At 36.0% G+C, this 22,888-nt stretch overlaps 1 protein-coding gene across 4 annotated transcripts in view; it reads right to left on the reverse strand.

Moving 5' to 3' along the window:
- CHM (CHM Rab escort protein) overlaps window positions 1-22,888 on the reverse strand; it is a gene marked incomplete at its 5' end in the record, with an annotated part of 198,489 nt that overhangs the window by 113,563 nt on the left and 62,038 nt on the right. For all 4 annotated transcript variants that reach the window (XM_079909752.1, XM_079909751.1, XM_079909754.1 and 1 more), the window contains one exon: window positions 6,712-7,099. In XM_079909752.1, coding sequence (XP_079765878.1) covers window positions 6,712-7,099 — 388 coding nt within the window. The remainder of the gene's footprint in view (window positions 1-6,711; window positions 7,100-22,888) is intronic.

Consider the following 22,888-nt stretch of genomic DNA (forward strand, 5'->3'; position numbering starts at 1 on the left):
AAGATCCCACATGCCGCAGAGCGGCTAGGCCCGTGAGCCATGGCTGCTGAGCCTGCACGTCCGGAGCCTGTGCTCCACAGCGGGAGAGGCCACAACAGTGACAAGGCTGCGCACCGCAATACAAAACAAAACAAAACAAAACAAAACAAAAAACAGAATACACCTTCTTCTCAAATGCTCATGGAACATTCTGGAGGATAGATCATATCTTGGGTCACATATGAAGCCTTGGTAAATTTAAGATAATTGAAATCGTATCAAGTATCTTTTGTGATGACAATGCTATGAGACTAGATATCAATTACAGAAAAACACTTAAAAAAATACAAACACATGGAGGCTGAACAATACGCTACTAAATAACCCAGAAATCACTGAAGAAATAAAAAAATACCTAGAATCAAATGAAAATGAAAACACGAGGACCCAAATATGGGAGGCAGCAAAGGCAGTTCTAAGAGGGCAGTTTATAGCAATACAACCCTACTTCAAGAAACAAGAAACATCTCAAATAAACAACCTAACCTTATACCTAAAGCAATTAGAGAAATAGGAACAAAAAATCCCCAAAGGTAGCAGAAGGAAAGAAATCATAAAGATCAGAGTAGAAATAAATGAAAAAGAAATGAAGGAAACAATAACAAAGATCAATAAACCTAAAAGCTGGTACTTTCAGAAGATAAACAAAATTGATAAACCAATAGCCAGAATCATCAAGAGAAAACAAAGAAGACTCAAATCAACAGAATTAGAAATGAAAAAGGAGAAGTAACAACTGACCCCGCTGAAATACAAAGAATCACTAGGGATTACTACAAGCAACTATATGCCAATAAAATGGACAACCTGGAAGAAGTGGACAAATTCTTAGAAAATCACAACCTTCCGAGACTGAACCAGGAAGAAATACAAAATATAAACAAACCAATCACAGGCACTGAAATTGAAACTGTGATTAAATATCTTCCAACAAACCAAAGCCCAGGACGAGTTGGCTTCACAGGCGAATTCTATCTAAGATTTACAGAAGAGCTAACATCTATCCTTCTCAAACTCTTCCAAAATATAGCAGAGGGAGGAACACTCCCAAACTCATTCTACGGGGCGATCATCACCCAGACACCAAAACCATCATCACCCAGACACCAAAACCAGACAAATATTTCACAAAAAAAGAAAACTACAGACCAAAATCACTGATGAACATAGATGCAAAAATCCTCAACAAAATACTAGCACACAGGATCCAACAGCACATTAAAAGGATCATACACCATGATCAAGTGGGGTTAATCCCAGGAATGCAAGTATTTTTCAATATACGCAAATCAAGCAATGTGATACACCATATTAACAAACTGATAGAGAAAAACCATGATCATCTCAACAGATGCAGAGAAAGCTTTTGACAAAATTCAACACCGATTTATGATAAAAACTCTCCAAAAAGTAGGCATAGAGGGAACTTACCCCAACATATTAAAGGCCATATATGACAAACCCACAGCCAACATTGTTCTCAATGGTGAAAAACTGAAACCATTTCCAATAAGATCAGGAACAAGACAAGGCTGCCCACTCTCACCACTATTATTCAACATAGTTTTGGAAGTTTTAGCCACAGCAATCAGAGAAGAAAAAGAAATAAAAGGAATCCAAATTGGAAAAGAAGAAGTAAGCTAAGCTGTCACTGTTTGCAGAAGACATGATACTACACATAGAGAATCCTCAAGATGCTACCAGAAAACTACTAGAGCTAATCAATGTATTTGGTAAAGTAGCAGGATACAAAATTAATGCACAGAAATCTCTTGCATTCTGATACACTAATTATAAAAAGTGTGAAAGAGAAATTAAGAAAACACTCTCATTTACCATTGCAACAAAAGAATAAAATACCTAGGGATAAACCTCCGCAAGGAGACAAAAGACCTTTATGCAGAAAACTATAAGACACTGATGAAAGAAATTAAAAATGATACAAACAGATGGAGAGATATACCATGTTCTTGCTTTGGGAGAATCAACATTGTGAAAATGACTATATTACCCAAAGCAATCTACAGATTCAGTGCAATCCCCGTCAAACTACCAATGGCATTTTTCACAGAACGAGAACAGAAAATTTCACAATTTGTATGGAAACACAAAAGACCCCGAATAGCCAAAGCAATCTTGAGAAAGAAAAATGGAGCTGGAGGAATCAGGCTCCTGGACTTCAGACTATACTACAAAGCTACACTCATCAAGACAGTATGGCACTTGCAAAAACAGAAATATACATCAATGGAACAGGATAGAAAGCCCAGAGATAAACTCACACACCTATGGTCAACTTACCTTTGATAAAGGAGGCAAGAATATATGATGGAGAAAAGATAGCCTCTGCAATAAGTGGTGCTGGGAAAACTGGACAGCTCCATGTAAGAGAATGAAATTAGAACACTTCCTAACACCATACACAAAAATAAACTCAAAATGGATTACAGACCTAAATGTTAAGGCCGGACACTATAAAAACTTAGGCAGAACACTCTTTGACATTAATCACAGCAAGATCCTTTTTGACCCACCTCCTAGAGAAATAGAAATAAAACAAAAATAAACAAATGGGACCTAATGAAACTTAAAAGCTTTTGCACAGCAAAGGAAACCATAAACAAGACCAAAAGAAAACCCTCAGAATGGGAGAAAATATTTGCAAACGAAGCAACTGACAAAGGATTAATCCCCAAAGTATATAAGTAGCTCATGCAGCTCAATATCAAAAAAAAACAAACAGCCCAATCCAAAAATGGGCAGAAGATCTAAACATACAATTCTCCACAGAAGATATACAGATTGCTAACAAACACATGAAGTGATGCTCAACATCACTGACCATTAGAGAAATGTAAATCAAAACTACAATGAGGTATCATCTCACACTGGTCCGAATGGCCATCATCAAAAAATCTACAAATAATAAATGCTGGAGAGGGTGTGGAGAAAAGGGAACCCTCTTGCACTGTTGGTGGGAATGTAAATTGATACAGCCACTATGGAGAACACTATGGAGGTTCCTTAAAAACTTAAAATAGAACTACTATATGACCCAGCAATCCCACTACTGGGTACATACCCTGTGAAAATCATAATTCAAAAAGAGTCATGTATCACAATATTCACTGAAGCACTATTTACAATAGCTAGGACATGGAAGCAACCTAGGTGTCCATCGACAGATGAATGGATAAAGAAGATGTGGCACATATATACAATGGAATATTATTCAGCCATAAAAAGAAAGAAATTGAGTTATTTGTAGTGAGGTGGATGGACCTAGAGTCTGTCATACAGAGTGAAGTTAAGTCAAGAGAGAGAAAAATAAATACCGTATGCTCACACATATATATGGAATGTAAAAAAAAAAAAAGAAAAAAAAAAGAAAAACAATCGTTATGATGAACCTAGGGACAGGACAGGAATAAATATGCAGACATAGAAAATGGACTTGAGGACACAGGGAGGGGAAAGGGTAAGCTCGGACAAAGTGACAGAGTAGCAATGACATATACACTACCAAATGTAAAACAGATAGCTAGTGGGAAGCAGCTACATAGCACAGGGAGATCAGCTCTGTGCTCTGTGACCACCTAGAGGGGTGGGATAGGGAGGGTGGGAGGGAGACACAAAAGGGAAGGCATATGGGGATATATGTATACATATAGCTGATTCACTTTGTTATACAGCAGAAACTAACACAACATTGTAAAGCAATTATATTCCAGTAAAGATGTTAAAAAAAAAAAAACCTATACAGAGCATAACCAGCCAAAAAAGCCCAAACCAAAATAAAACAAAAAACCATTAGTTTGAGTATGCAAGAGGTTCAGTACAGTCGTTCTGTAAATCAGTATCAGTTAGGTAAATTTTTTAAAACTATTATATCAGTCTAACATTGTGCATAAGAAACAAAATTGACACTGCTTTTTTAAAAATCAATTATCCTGACTAAATATGGCATGTTACTTCATTACCTTCAGCCTAATAAACTACACAACTGATATAGCTCATGCTTTTAAGAATATATTGCCAAGTCTTAATTCTATAATTATAATAAAAGTTACTTCAAATACCTTATTTGTTTAAAAACACAAATACTCAAGATTCAGTGATCCCTCAGTATCATAATAATTTCACAAATATTAATATATCAAACACAGAATGTATTTTAAGATCTAATAAACCTTAAGATTTAATTCCAGCTTTAAAGATAAAGCATTTAAGATACCACTGAAGAGTGAAAACACATTTCAATAAAAACTACATAACCTTTTGTCTGAAGCTTAGAAATGATTATGTACCATATTTAAACCTAAGCTTCTTTTCCATCATTATGTAAGTGACCTACCATAGCAATTTCACAATGGTGAGAGGCTAAAGAATACTTCAATTTGATTATAATAATGGCAACTAAATTAAATAATTAACAACTCTTGCTTCACTTGGCATGTTGGTTTCATAATTATTAAGGGTATGGACTTTCTTTGAAATGAGTTTTATTTGTAAGAACTTCATCTTTGATCATCTTCTCTATAAGCATAAGCAGTAAAGTACTATATTTTATTTAACTAACCTACCCTGAGCTATAAGATTTCTTTTTAAAAGGCTGTATATAGGGATGAGTTTTGTAAACTGTAAAGCACCACAATACTTGTCAGTTTTATCATGATGACTCTGAAATGGAATGCATGTAGAAATGTCAAATAGTTTGGCGATATCAAATTGGACTTTAGGAAAGAGGTAGGGCTTCAGACAGATATTTGTCAATCACCCTACACTCAGATGCAATAACTGCAATTATTACAACAGATGGAATTTCCTAGGAGTAACTGATTGACCCAATGTCATGGAATATACTGCTTTCCACACAGTAAGTACTCAATAAATGTTCATTAAATGACTCACTTTTTAAAAATGATAATAAACCTCTTGTATTGCTATGGTTATACATTCTTTAGCCACCCCTGCTTTTGTAGGATGAGTACAGTAAATCATTATTAGTTATTTTTTAAACATGTGAACCCATGAAACCTATGCAGGACAAAATACAACTGCCTTAACGTGTTTGTTTTTAATTTACCCTAAGAGAACCACTATTATTAACTGTTCAAACTTGTGAAAATACCCAGAAATCTCCTCCAGAGTCTCCTCAAATATCTCAGCATCTAATTAAACTATCTCCCCCTGCACCACAACCAGCATGCATTTTCTTATACAACTGAATCATTTCCTACAATAATTCCAAAAATTCTAACAGCACTTCTTTTACCATTTCCCTTTGCAAGATTTATACTATATTTCAGCTAACATAAAAGTTAGAGACTTTTATGAAGTAGTCTTGATTCTTAACCACCATTCACCGTTTCTTTCAGTTAAGCATTTCAAATTCCAAGTAACTAATTCAAAATGAAAATTTCAGAACAAAACCTATTTGTTACTTGACTACTTCAGTGTTTTGTCTTATTTATTGTTTTTTTTAAATTCTTTCCTGCTCATGAGAATAGGAAGACTATTAGTGAGCTATGATTTAACTTCCACCCAGGAATTAATAGCCAAGGTAACATGGAAAGAATGCTAGATTTCAAAGGATGGCAGGATCAAAGTAGGTGGAATAGATGGTACAGAAATATTAGGTAGGACCAAGGCAGTAGCCAACTCAGACCAAGGCAGAATCAGGCACAGAGAGCTATGTCAGAAAGAAACTATGAGTAGTAAAAAGATATTCATATTTTCAGGCATCAGGTTCAAAGATATCAGCAGTATGAGGATGTGTGATTGGATCAGCAAAATGTGAGGAGCATTAGTCCCTCTCTTTATAACCTGGAACTTCAGGAGAGCACATTAAATAGAAAAGCCTAGTTTTGAGGCAAGTCTGATGTTATTCACCACCCTCTCCTACTTCTTTTCAATTTCTCGTTTGCCCTCAACTTATGGTATTTGGTCTGTTTCTTTCTACTTTCACCCAGCCCTATACTGTAACCCTTTAAGGCCATTACCTTTTATGTTACTGGTTTTCTATGCTTTTGCACTAAATTAGCCTTGCTTCCCATAAACCCAGTACAACACTATATCCTCCTAAGACTCAGGAACCTCTTCTGAAGTCATACTGACCTAACATTAGAGGTAAGGATAGAAAAATAACTGAAGTAAATAGCATTCTTACCAATCTCCCTGCCCCCACTACTATTAAATTATCCTCCAAAGTCCTCACACCTGAACCGATAATTTTCAAAAATGCATTGTTTTTTTCAAAATGTTCATCATCATATAGATGTTAAAATAGTTACTATATAAATAAGGGCTAAACAAAAGTTCATTTAATAGACTGACTATAAATAACATGGATCTGTAATTAGGTTCATTAGACTTTTTTCTTGGTAGAATTCATAGTGCCCATGCAGTAAGAGGAGAATATTAGGGTGGAAAACGTGTTCCAATACAGAAGTATCCTTGATATAGTACTGAGCATTCTTAATGTGTTTTTAACTATGTTTAAAGAATATTTTAATGGAGCTATAAACTTCAGATACTATCTCTTTATAAAGTAAATGTTCTACATTTCAGAGAATAAAATTATTAAAAGTGGGTTTATGGACCCGGATGCTATTTTCAATCAATTAAAATTTAGTATTGTTCTATGAAAAGATGGGTAAAACTGGTACTTACCTTTGACACCAAATCAATATTAAATCTCCTGCCTTCTTTAATAATTTGCGAGTAAGTAATCCTATTTTTCTTTGGTTGCTCTGCAGTTTCTTCGGCCATAGGCACATTTTCACTTGTTTCCTTTTCTGAAGTTGAGGGCATAGAAGATTTATCATCACAATGGTTTTCTTTCTCCCCTGTCGCTTCAAAATCATTTACTTCTAGGGCACCCTCTGGATTACTGCTTGGAGTGTGTTCTGTGGGTATTTCACAGCTTGCAGTACTTAATGACTGATCTTCTGTAGGCAGGCAGGCAGAATCTGCAGCTTCTGTGGAGTTTGCAGATGTCACAGAAGCGTGATTTTTCTGCAGTGCACCAGCTTCTTCGACATCTTCATGCAAATCCTGACTAATGAGAAATTATAATAATAATCCACACCAGGCTTTTGATAATTATACTTGGCTACCTTTTTTTATTATTTTAACTTTCAATGGCAATTTTTATTTCTTTACCTCATTTATCTTGGATGCATTGCTTTATGTGAGACACACACATTAAACATTCATCTGTTAAGGTTTCAATACGATATGAAACATACTTAAGATCTGAAAAATATACATAAAGATTTCAGGGTTTAGCAGGCCATGCCATGTGTGTGTGTGTGTATTTTTTTTTTTTTTTGGTGAAAAGCAGATTCTTATTTTTTTATTTAATTTTTATTTTATATTGGGGTATAGTTGATTTACAATATTGCATTAGTTTCAGGTATACAGCAAAGTGATTCAGTTATATATATACATATATCCATTCTTTTTCAGATTTTTTTCCCATATAGGTTATTACAGAATATTGAGTCCCCTGTGCTATACAGTAGGTCCTTGTTGATTACCTATTTTATATATAGTAGTGTGTATGTTAATCACATGTATATTTTTGAGAATTTAAGGCAGACAGGGGAACTGCATTTTAGAAACAAATCAACACAGTGCTTACAAGTACATCCCTCAGAATAAAAAGATCGAGGTTCAAAGCCTCACCCTAGGACTAGATAATTCTGTGAATGTAGACAAGTTGTTTATCCTCTCTGACCTAAATTATCCATCTATAACATAGGGATAATACCACCTACCTCACAAGGTTGTTTTGGAGATTAAATGAAGTATCACATGCAAAGAACCTGACACAGTGCCTGGCACACAGTAAATGCTCAACAGTGGTAATTACTGTTGAGCAAAGATTATTATTCAAAGATTATTACTGTAGTGTGACAGAGCTAGAAAAAAACTGCTGTGAAAGTGTAAGTTGGCTTATCACAATGTGGTATCTTTCTGAATTCTTTCCTGCTGTACTTTGTTTTATTGTTAGTGTCTATTACTTTCCTGGAAGCGCCACTTCCAAAGTTACTACTAGAGTGAACATTCTCAGTCCATTATTGCCTTGATTGACACAACAGGCTCCCGTTCGCTGTGCCTGCATCATGTATCTCTCCATGATGTTTTATCCTCCACAGAACCTATGTTTTCACTGAGTTGCCCTACTGCTCAACACTAAAAATGCCTTGTACATGACAGGCTGTGGGAAGTAAACATCTGCTAACTGATTGCTCAAGAACTAACAGCAGTTCTTTCTCATATTGAATCTCAACCCTACTCCACAAAATCTTCCTCTTCCAGTCTCTAAACCAAATCACCTTCTTTATCAACTATCTTCTTTGTCTCATCTCTCCTACTTTCTGAAATGGCATCTCTAACTCCTAATTTATCAACTCAAATCTCCATGATTTGGCCCATGTTAATTGCTTCTTCTGGGCTATTCTTCCCACTTCCTGTAATATCACAATTCCCTCATCCCCAAACATAATCACATACTTCACCAATTGACACATTTTAAGAAAAAGTTTAAATTTCACTTCCAGGAAGTCTTCCTTAACCCAACCACACTCATCATTCTGTTACTCCATGCCCCATAGTACACACATGCAGTTTACCTTGCATTTATTTATCAGTTCCTTGTTAATAGCCTTTTGGCTGTCCCATATATACTTTATCTTCAACTAGATTTTATTCTCCTTGAGGGAAGACCCTAACATCTTGTCTTGAGTGCACCTCACAACACTTACTGCACTGCTCTATAGATGTGGTATTTAATAAATACGTGATGAATAAATGGTTTATACAAGCAAAAGATGGAAGTATAAATATACATTTATATAAAAAATTATAAATACATATTTATAAATATACATATTTAAATATGAAACAAACATTTGTATTATAGAAAACACATAAAACTAGGACAGTAAAAAACAATAAACTTTACATTCAAAAGTTTGTGGGGAGGAGCTTCAAGATGGCAGAAGAGTAAGACATGGAGATCACCTTCCTACCCACAAATACATCAGAACTACATCTATATGTGGAACAACTCCTACAGAACACCTACTGAACGCTGGCAGAAGACCTCAGACCTCCCAAAAGGCAAGAAACTCCCCATGTACCTAGGTAGGGCAAAAGAAAAAAGAAAAAACAGAGACAAAAGAATAGGGACGGGACCTGCACCAGTGGGAGGGAGCCGTAAAGGAGGAAAGGTTTCCACATACTAGGAAGCCCCTTCGCGGGCAGAGACTGCGGGTGGCAGAGGGCGGAAGCTTCGGAGCCACGGAAGAGAGTGCAGCAACAGGGCTGCGGAGGGCAAAGTCGAGAGATTCCCCCACAGAGGATCGGTGCCAAACAGCACTCACCAGCCCAAGAGGCTTGTCTGCTCACCTGCCGGGGCGGGCTCGGGCTGGGAGATGAGGCTCGGGCTTCGGAGGTTGGAGGTCGGATCCCAGGGAGAGGACTGGGGCTGGCTGCGTGAACACAGCCTGAAGGGATCTACCAGGCCACAGCTAGCCGGGAGGGAGTCCGGGAAAAAGTCTGGAGCTGCTGAAGAGGCAAGAGACTTTTTCTTGCCTCTTTGTTTCCTAGTGCACAAGGACAGGGTATTAAGAGCGCCTCTTAAAGGAGCTCCAGAGACGGGCACGAGCTGCTGCTATCAGCGCAGATCCCAGAGATGGGCATGAGACGAGAAGGCTGCTGCTGCAGCCACCAAGAAGCCTGTGTGCACGCACAGGTCACTATCCCCACATCTCCTCCCGGGAGCCTGTGCAACCCGCCACTGCCAGGGTCCAGTGATCCAGGGACAACTTCCCTGGGAGAACACACGACGCACCTCAGGCTGGTGCAACGTCATGCCAGCTTCTGCCGCCACAGGCTCGCCCCGCACACCGTACCCCTCCGTCCCCCCGGCCTGAATGAGCCAGAGCCCCAGAATCAGCTGCTCCTTTAACCCGGTCCTGTCTGAGCGAAGAACAGACACCCTCAGGCAACCTACACGCAGAGGCAGGGCCAAATCCAAAGCTGAACCCCTGGGAGCTGTATGAACAAAGAAGAGAAACGGAAATTTCTCTCAGCAGCCTCAGGAACAGCGGATTAAATCTCCACAATCAACCTGATGTACCCTGCATGTGTAGAAAACCTGAATAGACAACGAATCATCCAAAATTGAGGAAGTGGACTTTGGGAGCAACGATATATATAAATTTTTCCCTTTTTCTCTTCTTGTGAGTGTGTATCTGTTTGCTTCTGTGTGTGATCTGTGTCTGTATAGCCTGTCTTCCCTTTTTTAATTACTTAAAAATGCTTTTTTTTACTAATTATTTTTTTTGTTTTAATGACTTTATTATATTTTATTGTACTTTATTTTATCTTCTTCTTTCTTTTTTTTTCCTCCCTTTTATTCTGAGCTGTGTGGATGACAGACTCTTGGTGCTCCAGTCAGGCGTAAGGGCTGTGCCTCTGAGGTGTGAGGGCCAAGTTCAGGACACTGGTCCACAAGAGACCTCCCAGCTCCACGCAATATCAAACGGAGAAAATCTCCCAGAGACCTCCATCTCAACACCAAGCCAGCTCCACTCAATGACCAGCAAGTTCCCGTGCTGAACACCCTATGCCAAACAACTAGCAAGACAGAAACACAACCCCATCCATTAGCAGAGAGGCTGCATAAAAACATAACAAGGAAACAGACACCCCAAAACACACCACCAGATGTGGACCTGCCCACCAGAAAGACAAGATCCAGCTTCCTCCACTAGAACACAGGCACCAGTCCCTTCCACCAGGAAGCCTACACAACCCACTGAACCAACCTTAGCCACTGGGGACACACACCAAAAACAACGGGAACCATGAACCTGAAGCCGGTGAAAAGGAGACCCCAAACACAGGAAGAAAAGCAAAATAAGAAGACAGAAGAAAACACAGCAGATGAAGGAGCAAGAAAAAAACCCACCAGACCTAACAAATGAAGAGGAAATAGGCAGTCTACCTGTAAAAGAATTCAGAATAATGATAGTAAAGTTCATCCAAAATCTTGGAAATAGAATAGAAAAAATACAAGAAACGTTTAACAAGGAACTAGAAGAACTAAATAGCAAAGAAACAGTGATGAACAACACAATAAATGAAATTAAAAATTCTCTAGAAGGGATCAATAGCAGAATAACTAAGGCATAAGAACAGAAAAGTGACTTGGAAGATAAAAGAGTGGAAATAACTACTGCAGAGCAGAATAAAGAAAAAAGAATGAAAACAATTGAGGACAGTCTCAGAGACCGCCGGGACAACATTAAACGCACCAACATTCGAATTATAGGGGTCCCAGAAGAAGAAGAGAAAAAGAAATGGACTGAGAAAATATTTGAAGAGATTATAGTTGAAAACTTCCCTGATATGGGAAAAGAAATAGTTAATCAAGTCCAGGAAGCACAGAGAATCCCATACAGGATAAATCCAAGGAGAAACACACCAAGACACAATTTAATCAAACTATCAAAAATTAAATATAAAGAAAAAATATTAAAAGCAGCAAGGGAAAAACAACAAATAACACACAAGGGAATCCCCATAAGGTTAACAGCTGATCTCTCAGCAGAAACCCTACAAGCCAGAAGGGAGTGGCAGGACATATTTAAACTGATGAAGGAGAAAAACCTACAATCAAGATTACTCTACCCAGCAAGGATCTCATTCAGATTTGACAGAGAAATTAAAACCTTTACAGACAAGCAAAAGCCAGGAGAATTCAGCACTACCAAACCAGCTTTACAACAAATGCTAAAGGAACTTCTCTAGGCAGGAAACACAAGAAAAAGACCGACAATAACAAACCCAAAACAATTAAGAAAATGGAAATAGGAACATACATATCGATAATTACCTTAAATGTAAATGGATTAAATGCTCCAACCAAAAGACATAGACTGGCTGAATGGATACAAAAACAAGACCCGTATATATGCTGTCTACAAGAGACCCACTTCAGACCTAGGGACACCTACAGACTGAAAATGAGGGGATGGAAAAAGATATTCCATGTAAATGGAAATCAAAAGAAAGCTGGAGTAGCAATTCTCATATCAGACAAAATAGACTTTAAAACAAAGATTATTACAAGAGACAAAGAAGGACACTACAGAATGATCAAGGGTTCAATCCAAGAAGAAGATATAACAATTGTAAATATTTATGCACCCAACATAGGAGCACCTCAATACATAAGGCAAATACTAACAGCCATAAAAGGGGAAATCGACAGTAACACAATCAAAGTAGGGGATTTAACACCCCACTTTCACCACTGGACAGATCATCCAAAATGAAAATAAATAAGGAAACACAAGCTTTAAATGATACATTAAACAAGATGGACTTAATTGATATTTACAGAACATTCCATCCGGAAACAACAGAAAACACATTTTTCTCAAGTGCTCATGGAACATTCTCCAGGATAGATCATATCTTAGGTCACAAATCAAGCCTTGATAAATTTAAGAAACTTGAAATCGTATGAAGTATCTTTTCCAACCACAATGCTATGAGGCAAGATATCAATTACAGGAAAAAAACTGTAAAAAATACAAACACATCGAGGATAAACAATACACTACTTAATAACCAAGTGATCACTGAAGAATTCAAAGTGGAAATCAAAAAATACCTAGAAACAAATGACAAAGAAAACACAAGGACCAAAAACTTATGGGATGCAGCAAAAGCAGCTCTAAGAGGGAAGTTCATAGCAATACAATCCTACCTTATGAAACAGGAAACATCTCAAATAAACAACCTAAACTTACACTTAAGCAATTAGAGAACGAAGAACAAAAAATCCCAAAGTTAGCAAAAGAAAGAAATCATAAAGATCAGATCAGAAATAAATGAGAATGAAATGAAGGAAACGGTAGCAAAGATTAATAAACCTAAAAGCTACTCCTTTGAGAACATAAACAAACTTGATAAACCATTAGCCAGACTCATCAAGGAAAAAAGGAACAAGACTCAAATCAACAGAATTAGAAATGAAAAAGGAGAAGTAACAACTGACACTAGAGAAATACAAACGATCATGAGAAATTACTACAAGCAACTATATGCCAATCAAATGGCCAACCTGGAAGAAATGGACAAATTCTTAGAAATGCACAACCTTCCGAGAGTGAACCAGGAAGAAACAGAAAATATGAACAGACCAATCACAAACACTGAAATTGAAACTGTGATTAAAAATCTTGCAACATACAAAAGCCCAGGACCAGATGGCTTCACAGGCGACTTGTATCAAACATTTACAGAACAACTAACACCTATCCTTCTCAAACTCTTCCAAAATATAGCACAGTGAGGAATGCTCCCAAACTCATTCTATGAGGCCACCATCACCCTGATACCAAAACCAGTAAGATGTCACAAAGAAAGAAAACTACAGGCCAATATCACTGATGAACATAAATGCAAAAATCCTCAACAAAATACTAGCAAACAGAATCCAACAGCACATTAAAAGGATCATACACCATGATGAAGTGGGGTTTATCCCAGGAATGCAATGATTCTTCAATATACGCAAATCAATCAATGTGATACACCATATTAACAAATTGAAAGAGAAAAACCATATGATCATCTCAATAGATACAGAGAAAGCTTTTGAAAAAAATTCAACACCCATTTATGATAAAAACCCTGCAGAAAGTAGGCATAGAGGGAACTTTCCTCAACATAATAAAGGCCATATATGACAAGCCCACAGCAAACATCATCCTCAATGGTGAAAAACTGAAAGCATTTCCACTAAGATCAGGAACAAGACAAGGTTGCCCACTCTCACCACTATTACTCAACATAGTTTTGGAAGTTTTAGCAGCAGCAATCAGAGAAGCAAAGGAGATAAAAGGAATCCAAATCGGAAAAGAAGAAGTAAAGCTGTCACTGTTCGCAGATGACATGATACTATACAAAGAGAATCCTAAAGATGCTACCAGAAAACTACTAATCAATGAATTTGGTAAAATAGCAGGATACAAAATTAATGCACAGAAATCTCTGACATTCTTATACACTAATGATGAAAAATCTGAAAGTGAAATTAAGAAAATGCTCCCATTTACCATTGCAACAAAAAGAATAAAATATCTAGGAATAAACCTACCTAAGGAGACAAAAGACTTGTATGCAGAAAATTATAAGACACTGATGAAAGAAATTAAATATGATACAAATAGATGGAGAGATATACCATGTTCTTGAATTCGAAGAATCAACATGGTGTAAATGATTATACTACCCAAAGCAATCTACAGATTCAATGCAATCCCTATCAAACTACTACTGGCATTTTTCACAGAACTAGAACACAAAATTTCACAATTTGTATGGAAACACAAAAGACCCCAAAGATCCAAAGCAATACTGAGAAAGAAAAATGGAGCTGGAGAAATCAGGTTCCCTGACTTCAGACTATACTACAAAGCTCCAGTAATCAAGACAGTAAGTATGGTACTGGCACAAGAACAGAAATATAGATCAATGGAACAGGATAGAAAGCCCAGAGATAACCTACGCACCTATGGTCACCTTATCTTTGATAAAGGAGGCAAGAATACACATTGGAGAAAAGACAGCCTCTTCAGTAAGTAGTGCTTGGAAAACTGGACAGCTACATGTAAAAGAATGAAATTAGAACACTTCCTGACGCTATACACAGAGATAAACTCAAAATGGATTATAGACCTAAATGTAAGGCCAGACACTATCAAACTCTTAAAGGAAAACATAGGCAGAACACTTTATGACATAAATCACAGCAAGATCCTTTTTACCCACCTCCTAGAGAAATGGAAATAAAAACAAAAATAAATAAATGGGACCGAATGAAACTTAAAAGCTTTTGCACAGCAAAGGAAACCATAAACAAGACGAAAAGACAACCCTCAGAATGGGAGAAAATATTTGCAACTGAAGCAAGTAACCAAGGATTAATCTCCAAAATTTACAAGCAGCTCATGCAGCTCAATATTAAAGAAACAAACAACCCAATCCAAAAATGGGCAGAAGACCTACATAGACATTTCTCCAAAGAAGACATACAGATGGCCAAGAAGCACATGAAAAGCTGTTCAACATCACTAATTACTAGAGAAATGCAAATCAAAACTACAATGAGGTATCACCTCACACCAGTTAGAATGGGCATCATCAGAAAATCTACAAACAACAAATGCTGGAGAGGGTGTGGAGAAAAGGGAACCCTCTTGCACTGTTGGTTGGAATGTAAATTGATACAACCACTACGGAGAACAGTATGGACATTTCTAGAAAACTAAAAATAGAATTACCATATGATCCAGCAATCCCACTACTGGGCATATACCCAGAGAAAACCATAATTCCAAAAGACACATGCACCCCAATGTTCATTACAGCACTATTTACAATAGCCAGGTCATGGAAGCAACCTAAATGCCCATCGACAGATGAATGGATAATGAAGTTGTGGTACATATACACAATGGAATATTACTCAGCCATAAAAAGGAACAAAATTGAGTCATTTGTTGAGACATGGATGGATCTACAGACTGTCATAAGAGTGAAGTAAGTCAGAAAGAGAAAAACAAATATCATATATTAACGCATACATGTGGAACCTAGAAAAATGGTACAGATGAACTGGTTTTCAGGGCAGAAGTTGAGACACAGATGTAGAGAACAAAGGTATGGACACCAAGGGGGGAAAACCGCGGTGGGGTGGGGATGGTGGTGTGCTGAATTGGGTGATTGGGATTGACATATATACACTGATGTGTATAAAAATGATAACTAATAACCTGCAGTATAAACAAACAAACAAACAAACAAAAAACAACTAATACTAAACTTTCTTTCGGTTATTTGTATGGAAATATGTTAATTTAAATGTTTCAGACATTACATGAAATTTCTAGAAATCTTATATGTTTTGGTATGATAAGTCATAATTCTAGTTATTACTTTAAAATGTGTATCTCTGAAATAACTAAATTTCCTTGTCAATTGCATTATTATGAACTTTCATCAAATCTTTAACCATGGTCATTTTTAAGTCTTTTGTCATTTACAGACAGTTCTGGGTGTACTGTGATGCTTTTGCAAAAATGTTCCTATAAAAGGGTTTCATCTTCAAGGAATTCATGGAAAAGACTCTGACAAGTACAGGTTTCTGGTAACTGACTATACTGCTGAACTGAATGAATAAGCATTTTCAGAACTCTAATGGAAAACTGATGAATTCATAAAAGTGCTAACAAAAGATCAAGATGAAAAAAATATTAATTACATGGGACTGAGTGAACTGATGAGGATGATTATAATTTTTGTGACTTTCTGTTTGAATTAAAAAATAAAAGTCCCACAAGGACTCAGAGGCAAAAAATATACAAATCAATTTTCACTGCAAAGTAAAGGAGCTGTTCCAGTGGAGGATTACTGGACTGAATGTCAATATTATGACATAGTATGAGTGTGTTTTGTGTTTGGTAATTTCAATCATTGTTGCTTTTGTTGTGGTCATCCATTTACAATGCTTGGTGTCAGTTTATTTATCTCTTGTAAAAATAAAATGTAGTGTGTGTGTGTGAAAAAAAACAAACAACCCAATCCAAAAATGGACTCAAGATGTAAATAGACATTTCTCCAAAGAAGATATGCAGATTGCCAACAAACACATGAAAGAATGCTCAAGATCATTAATCATTAGAGAAATGCAAGTCAAAACTACAATGAGATATCATCTCACACCAGTCAGAATGGCCATCATCAAAAAATCTACAAACAATAATTGCTGGAGAGGTTGTGGAGAAAAGGGAACCTTCTCACACTGTTGTTGGGAATGTAAAGTGATACAGCCACTATGGAGAACAGTATGGAGGTTCCTTAAAAAACTAAAAATAGATTTACCATATGACCCAGCAATCCCACTAGTAGGTAGATACCCTGAGAAAACCATAATTCAAAGAGTCATGTACCAAAATGTTCACTGCAGCCCTATTTACAATAGCCAGGACATGGAAGCAACCTAAGTGTCCATCAACAGATGAATGCATAAAGAAGATGTGACACATATATAGAATGGAATATTACTCAGCCATAAAAAGAAACGAAATTGAGTTACTTGTAGTGAGGTGGATGGACCTAGAGTCTGTCATACAGACAGAAGTAAGTCAGAAAGAGAAAAATAAATACCGTATGCTAACACATATATATGGAATGTAAAAAAAAAATGGTCATGAAGAACCTTAGGGGTAAGACGGGAATTAAGACACAGACTTACTAGAGAATGCACTTGCGGATACGGGGATGGGGAAGGGTAAGCTGGGACAAAGTGAGAGAGTGGCATGGACATATATACACTACCAAACGTAAAATAGATAGGTAGTGGGAAGCAGCCGCATAGCAAAGGGAGATCAGCTCGGTGCTTTGTGACCACCTAGAGGGGTGGGATACGGAGGGTGGGAGGGAGGGAGACACAAGAGGAAAGAGATATGGGGACATATGTATGTGTATAACTGATTCACTCAGAAACTAACATACCATTGTAAAGCAATTATACTCCAATAAAGAGTTTTAAAAAAATTAAAAATAAAAAAAATAATTTAAAAAAAGTTTGTGGGCAGTGAACAAAAAGTGCCTCTTTGAAATTAACACAAAAAAACACTACAATAAGAAAGGTTACAAGGAAAGAATAACTTATTTTAAATGTTAAGAAATAAAATACCATGGTTACTGTTATAATCTAGTAATTTCAATTAAATCTAATGAAAAAAGGATGAAATCATTAATGTCAAAACCATTTTCAGATCTAGGAAATGGTAGTGGGAAAATTCTAGTCCTGAATGTATTTATTAACCTTTCAGATTCCCCATCTATGAAATGGGAGATCATTCATCTGCCTTAACTTTCATGAGGGTTTTGTAAGATTAATAAGCTAACATATATGAAGAGTATTTTTCATAAACTCCAAAAGGTTAATCAAACATGAGATATTAATCAAACCTAAGCTATTGTTAAATTTCCCACAGGTCAACAGGCAACTCAAAACATGTGTTCTTAGGTTTGTAATCACATGTTGAAAGCTCTCTGGCCACATAACCACGTAAGAGCACCACTGCTATTAAGCAACATTAAAAATGAAGAGCAATAATATGAAATGTGATTTGTATATTTTCTACAGAATTGTTCATGCTTTGTATTCATTTTCATTAGTTTGAAAACCAGTAAACCAAAGTGTGTTCCATGAGGGATCTAAGGTGACAACTTTCAGCAAAAAGTTCCACATCTAAAGATTAAACTAAGAAATGGCAGGATAATTAATTATACTTTACAGGTAAGACAGAATATGGCAATTTCTCTTATTACAGAGCATGATGATGACACCACGAAAATTGAGCACAGCTACTATCTGGTCAGTGGCTCTCTATTATATTCTGAAAAAGAGAGCTTTCTAGAGTGAATGAAATGCATTAACCAGTACTGGACAATCTGGAAAATATAAGTCCAAATACTTAATTAAGGGTATAAGTTTAAGGAAAGGAGTTATTCTTTGTGAATTTGTTTTACATGCATAAGCTATTAAGTTTTACTATTCTCAACATCATAATCTGGTGAAATTCCTAGCACTATGGAAAACACATGCAATAGAAACACTATAGTTTCCTTACTTTCCATTAACGACAACTAAAATATTTTTTGGAGTTCTGCCAACATTGAATTTAATACCTAACTAGAAGTTATAACGACACCAGAAAACTCCCCAAATTCCACTTAATTCCTCAGCAAGCAAAATTCTGTTCATCAAAAAGGACTTATCGTCCCTCAAATTTAAAACTTTATACTGTGGTTAAAAAAAATTTTTTTTCTTAAAAAAATAATTCAAACTTTGGAGAACACCTCAGAATAATAACTCAATTTTATTAATTTTAAAGTTTGAAAAGTATAAAAACACATTTGCCATTTGTAAATGAATGTGGCTGAATTATAAGCTCTCAAGGGAAACTTTGAGTTCTAAAACACTACTATGATTTTAACATACAAAGGGGAAAAATCTGCATCATTAGTTCTTATAAAATTTTTCAATATGAAAATAAATTGACAGATGAAATCTAATGTCACATATTGCTTATCTGAATTTCAAAGGATATTTACAATACAGTGTAACAGTATTTTTGAGATAATTTTACCTAATTGCAACTGCTGAATAACTGCTTAGTTGAATGCACTTTTTACCGCTTGCCACAATCTACATATAACTCTGAGAATTTAGGGGTATAAATTCTGATATTATCTAGTATTGCTTATCAATTAATGGTAGTAACAAGGGAACACCTCAAAGTGAATATGTCTTATTAATGCCTTGTAACAGTCACCCTTTTAGATAAGTCAAATGAAAAATTGCCAACCAGCTGGTTAATTTATTCAGCACAGGTGTTCACTATTTATTTTTCAGTCATTTGCACCTTTTTTCCCCACAGTATAGCTTGTTGCAGAAATTGTATTCTTTTACTTTGATGTATGCACTTTGTGCTAAGGCCATTCACTTTTGATTTGCACAGTACACGTTACACTGCTACCCAGCTGTTTATTCCTGCAAATAAATGTTTAATGGTTACTCATAAGAATCAGACTATCAAAAAGTTGTTGTTCCAGAAAACAGCAATATAAAAAAACCACTGTAGTCGATTTTGAATTGCTGCAATATAATATATTGGCAGATATATTTCCTTATTTGTTACCAACTTAAAATGTTAACACGTACAGTAGAATATAGCTGAAGTATCAACCTCTTGTCACATTTCTCCAAGAACAAAATAGCATAAGGTGGTGTACAGCAGGTACTATTGGTTGCCTACTCAACAACGACTACTGTCTTCCTCCCTGCCACAAGAGCTGCAATTTTGTTCCAATATCAGGCAGAAGATACCCAGGACTAGGGGATGGATCATGACTGATTAAAACCAATTATGGTAATTTTACTGCCCTTTGTTAGTGACTGATTTAAGAGTGAGCTGGTTATCTAGTTTTAGCCAATGAGACAAGGGAGAATCTGCTGGGGGCTTTGGTAAAGACTCCCTAGTATAATAGTAACAAACAAACAAAAAGAAGCATACACATGTTAGAAGAAAATCTCTCCCCCTTCATTTCACGTTGAGATTTCTGCTGTGTGAAAACCTGTTCAGAATCGTGGCAACTATCTTGTAACTCTGGACAGGAAGCTAAGAGAAGTGCTGGGGACCTACCCCAACTCTGATGTGATTAAGATTCTCAATTAGTGAATTCTGCAACAGGACCAACCAACCCACCCACCTGCCTACCCTCCCACCTACCCATCCACTTTTAGTTGGGCACTGTGTCACTTATAGCCTAAAACAAACTTACTTGTACACAGTGGTAAATTATAGCTTCCTCTAAATTATAAAACTTATACGTGATTTTTCATTTTTTTTAAATTTTGTATTTCTTTCTTATTGGTATTATTACGTTTTTGCTTAAAAGGCTCATGTTACTTATAAAATTTTTTAATTAAAGTTTTAGAACCTAAAGTAAATAAACAGAATTTTAGATGAGTATTACAATGTCTTTATTTTAGTATCAATCCATGAAAGAGCTGGTTCGTCTATAAATCTAAGAAGCAAGTTTTCATCCTGTTTTAACATTATCACGCCAGAACAGGGGAAACAATGTTCAGTATTATGCAAAAAAAGAAAGGACAGAAAAGGTACAAGTTCTTGCCAATATTTTAGAAAGATAAAAATCTCTTCTCACTAAAGAAACTACATGACATTATGCAATTAATAGGCAATCATCTTTTACCTAAGAACTGTTTGGGTTTGCGTGGATTAATGTACTGTGCCTTTTCATCTTCTGTTGGATATTTAAAACCAGAAATAGCAGCTGCTTTTATCCCCTCACCTAAACTACTGTATCTTGTGGCGTACAAACTACAGTCACAACAACTAAAGGTTACTGGATTCATCCCTTATCTTCCGAACATTGGGAGTTAGGCACTTTCATTCCCCAATATAGGTATAATTACTTTACAATTCTAAACACTACTCTAGTAAATTAAAGAAGTAAATGTACTTCTTTAGGTGCTAGTCTTCACAAAGGAAATACTTTATTCACTTGGTGGAATGGCTTCCTTGATACGCATACATGTATTTATCTGATTCCTGAAATACAATGTGACACAATGGAAACAGCACAAACTTTTGAGTTAGATAGATGTGGGCTCAAATCCTGGCTCTCCTATCTCTGGCTCTCCCTGGTCATAGCACAGATTAAATGAAACTGAATGAAATAAAATATGTAAGGAAGCAAGTTATAGCAGCTACCACAAAGATAATATCCAATAAATGCTATAGTTCTTTTATTCTTCCCTTCTATAAGTCAACTGTATAATCACAAAATTTGTTTCAAAGAAAGATAATCTATGTATAGCAAAAGTATTTCTGGCCCAAACTAGAGATTAACTCACCTATTACAAGCAGCATTCAGGGTAACAAAGCACTGATAAAACAAAACAATCTGGGTAGTTTTTTATAGAATTTGTGTTAACTGGACTTAAGTTATGAAAAGAGACTAATCCCTACAATTTCTATTTTAATATTTAGCCTAACTATGCAATAACCAAAAAATACTAACTTTAATGTTCAAAAGATCACTAAAACCTTTAGATTGAACACTTAAGAATTATTTTTGAAAATAAGTAAAGTCAACAATCATAAAAAAAAATAATGTGCTATCCTATATGTTTACATTAGAATATGGTGTTACTGACTTGCCATGTAGTTTGAGGTATTTTCCAAGCAGTAGTGATGGGTTTGCACTGACCTACTTGAATCCTTGCCCTGTCCTCCTTGTAATCAAAGATTAAAAATCAAAAGGCTACTGGTTATGACTATAATATTGTTTGTGGCCAAGAGATAGACACTATTCTTCCTTGATGAAATATCAAGTGACATCTACAAGAATCAAGCCATAGATTTTGGCCTAATAAACGTCAACTCTATAAGCTAACTCATCTGGTCTAAGATGGGAAGACAAGTCATAATATTTCAGCATTCATATCATTATAAAGCTATCTTTACATGATATTTTGGAAATTTACCAAAATATCAATATTTAAAACAATATTCTATATGCATAATTTACCAGGGATTGAGGTTTGACTTCTCTCTATATGCCTGATGCAACTAAATAAACTCTTGGCATGAATGACCATTAAAGTGTAAGGTTTTTGGTAATTTGTCATTTGGTCAGATTGTGGATTTGACTTGCATATGCTGAGAGAGTAGTGTACAAGATCAAGATAATTAGCAAGTGAGAGAACCTAAATGATTGCCCAGCATTAGTGTATAATTACAAAGTCCTCAGGAAGTGATAATAACTTCCTTTATGAAAAAAATGCTCATTAAGTGAGCCTAAGGATAAGTAGAAAATACAATTAACTTGCAGTATGTGGCTATGGACAGAAAACACATGACTCTCAATAGAAAATAGACTAAAAAAAAAAGTCAATAGAAACGAAGACGTAAAACTGTTCCTCTTTGCAGAAAACATGACTTCCTATGCAAAAATTCCAAGGAATCTACCAAAAAATTCCTAGAATAAGCACGTTCAGCAAGATTTCAGGATAAAAGATGAATGCATAAAAACCAATTATATTTCTAGATATGAATAATGAACAAGTGAAAACCAAAATTAAAAAAGCAATAATACCACTTACAATTGCACTGGCTCCAAAGAAAATTAAATACTTAGGTATACAATTAACAAAACA

This window comes from Stenella coeruleoalba (assembly GCF_951394435.1).
Source record: "Stenella coeruleoalba genome assembly, chromosome: X".
NCBI lineage: Eukaryota > Metazoa > Chordata > Mammalia > Artiodactyla > Delphinidae > Stenella > Stenella coeruleoalba.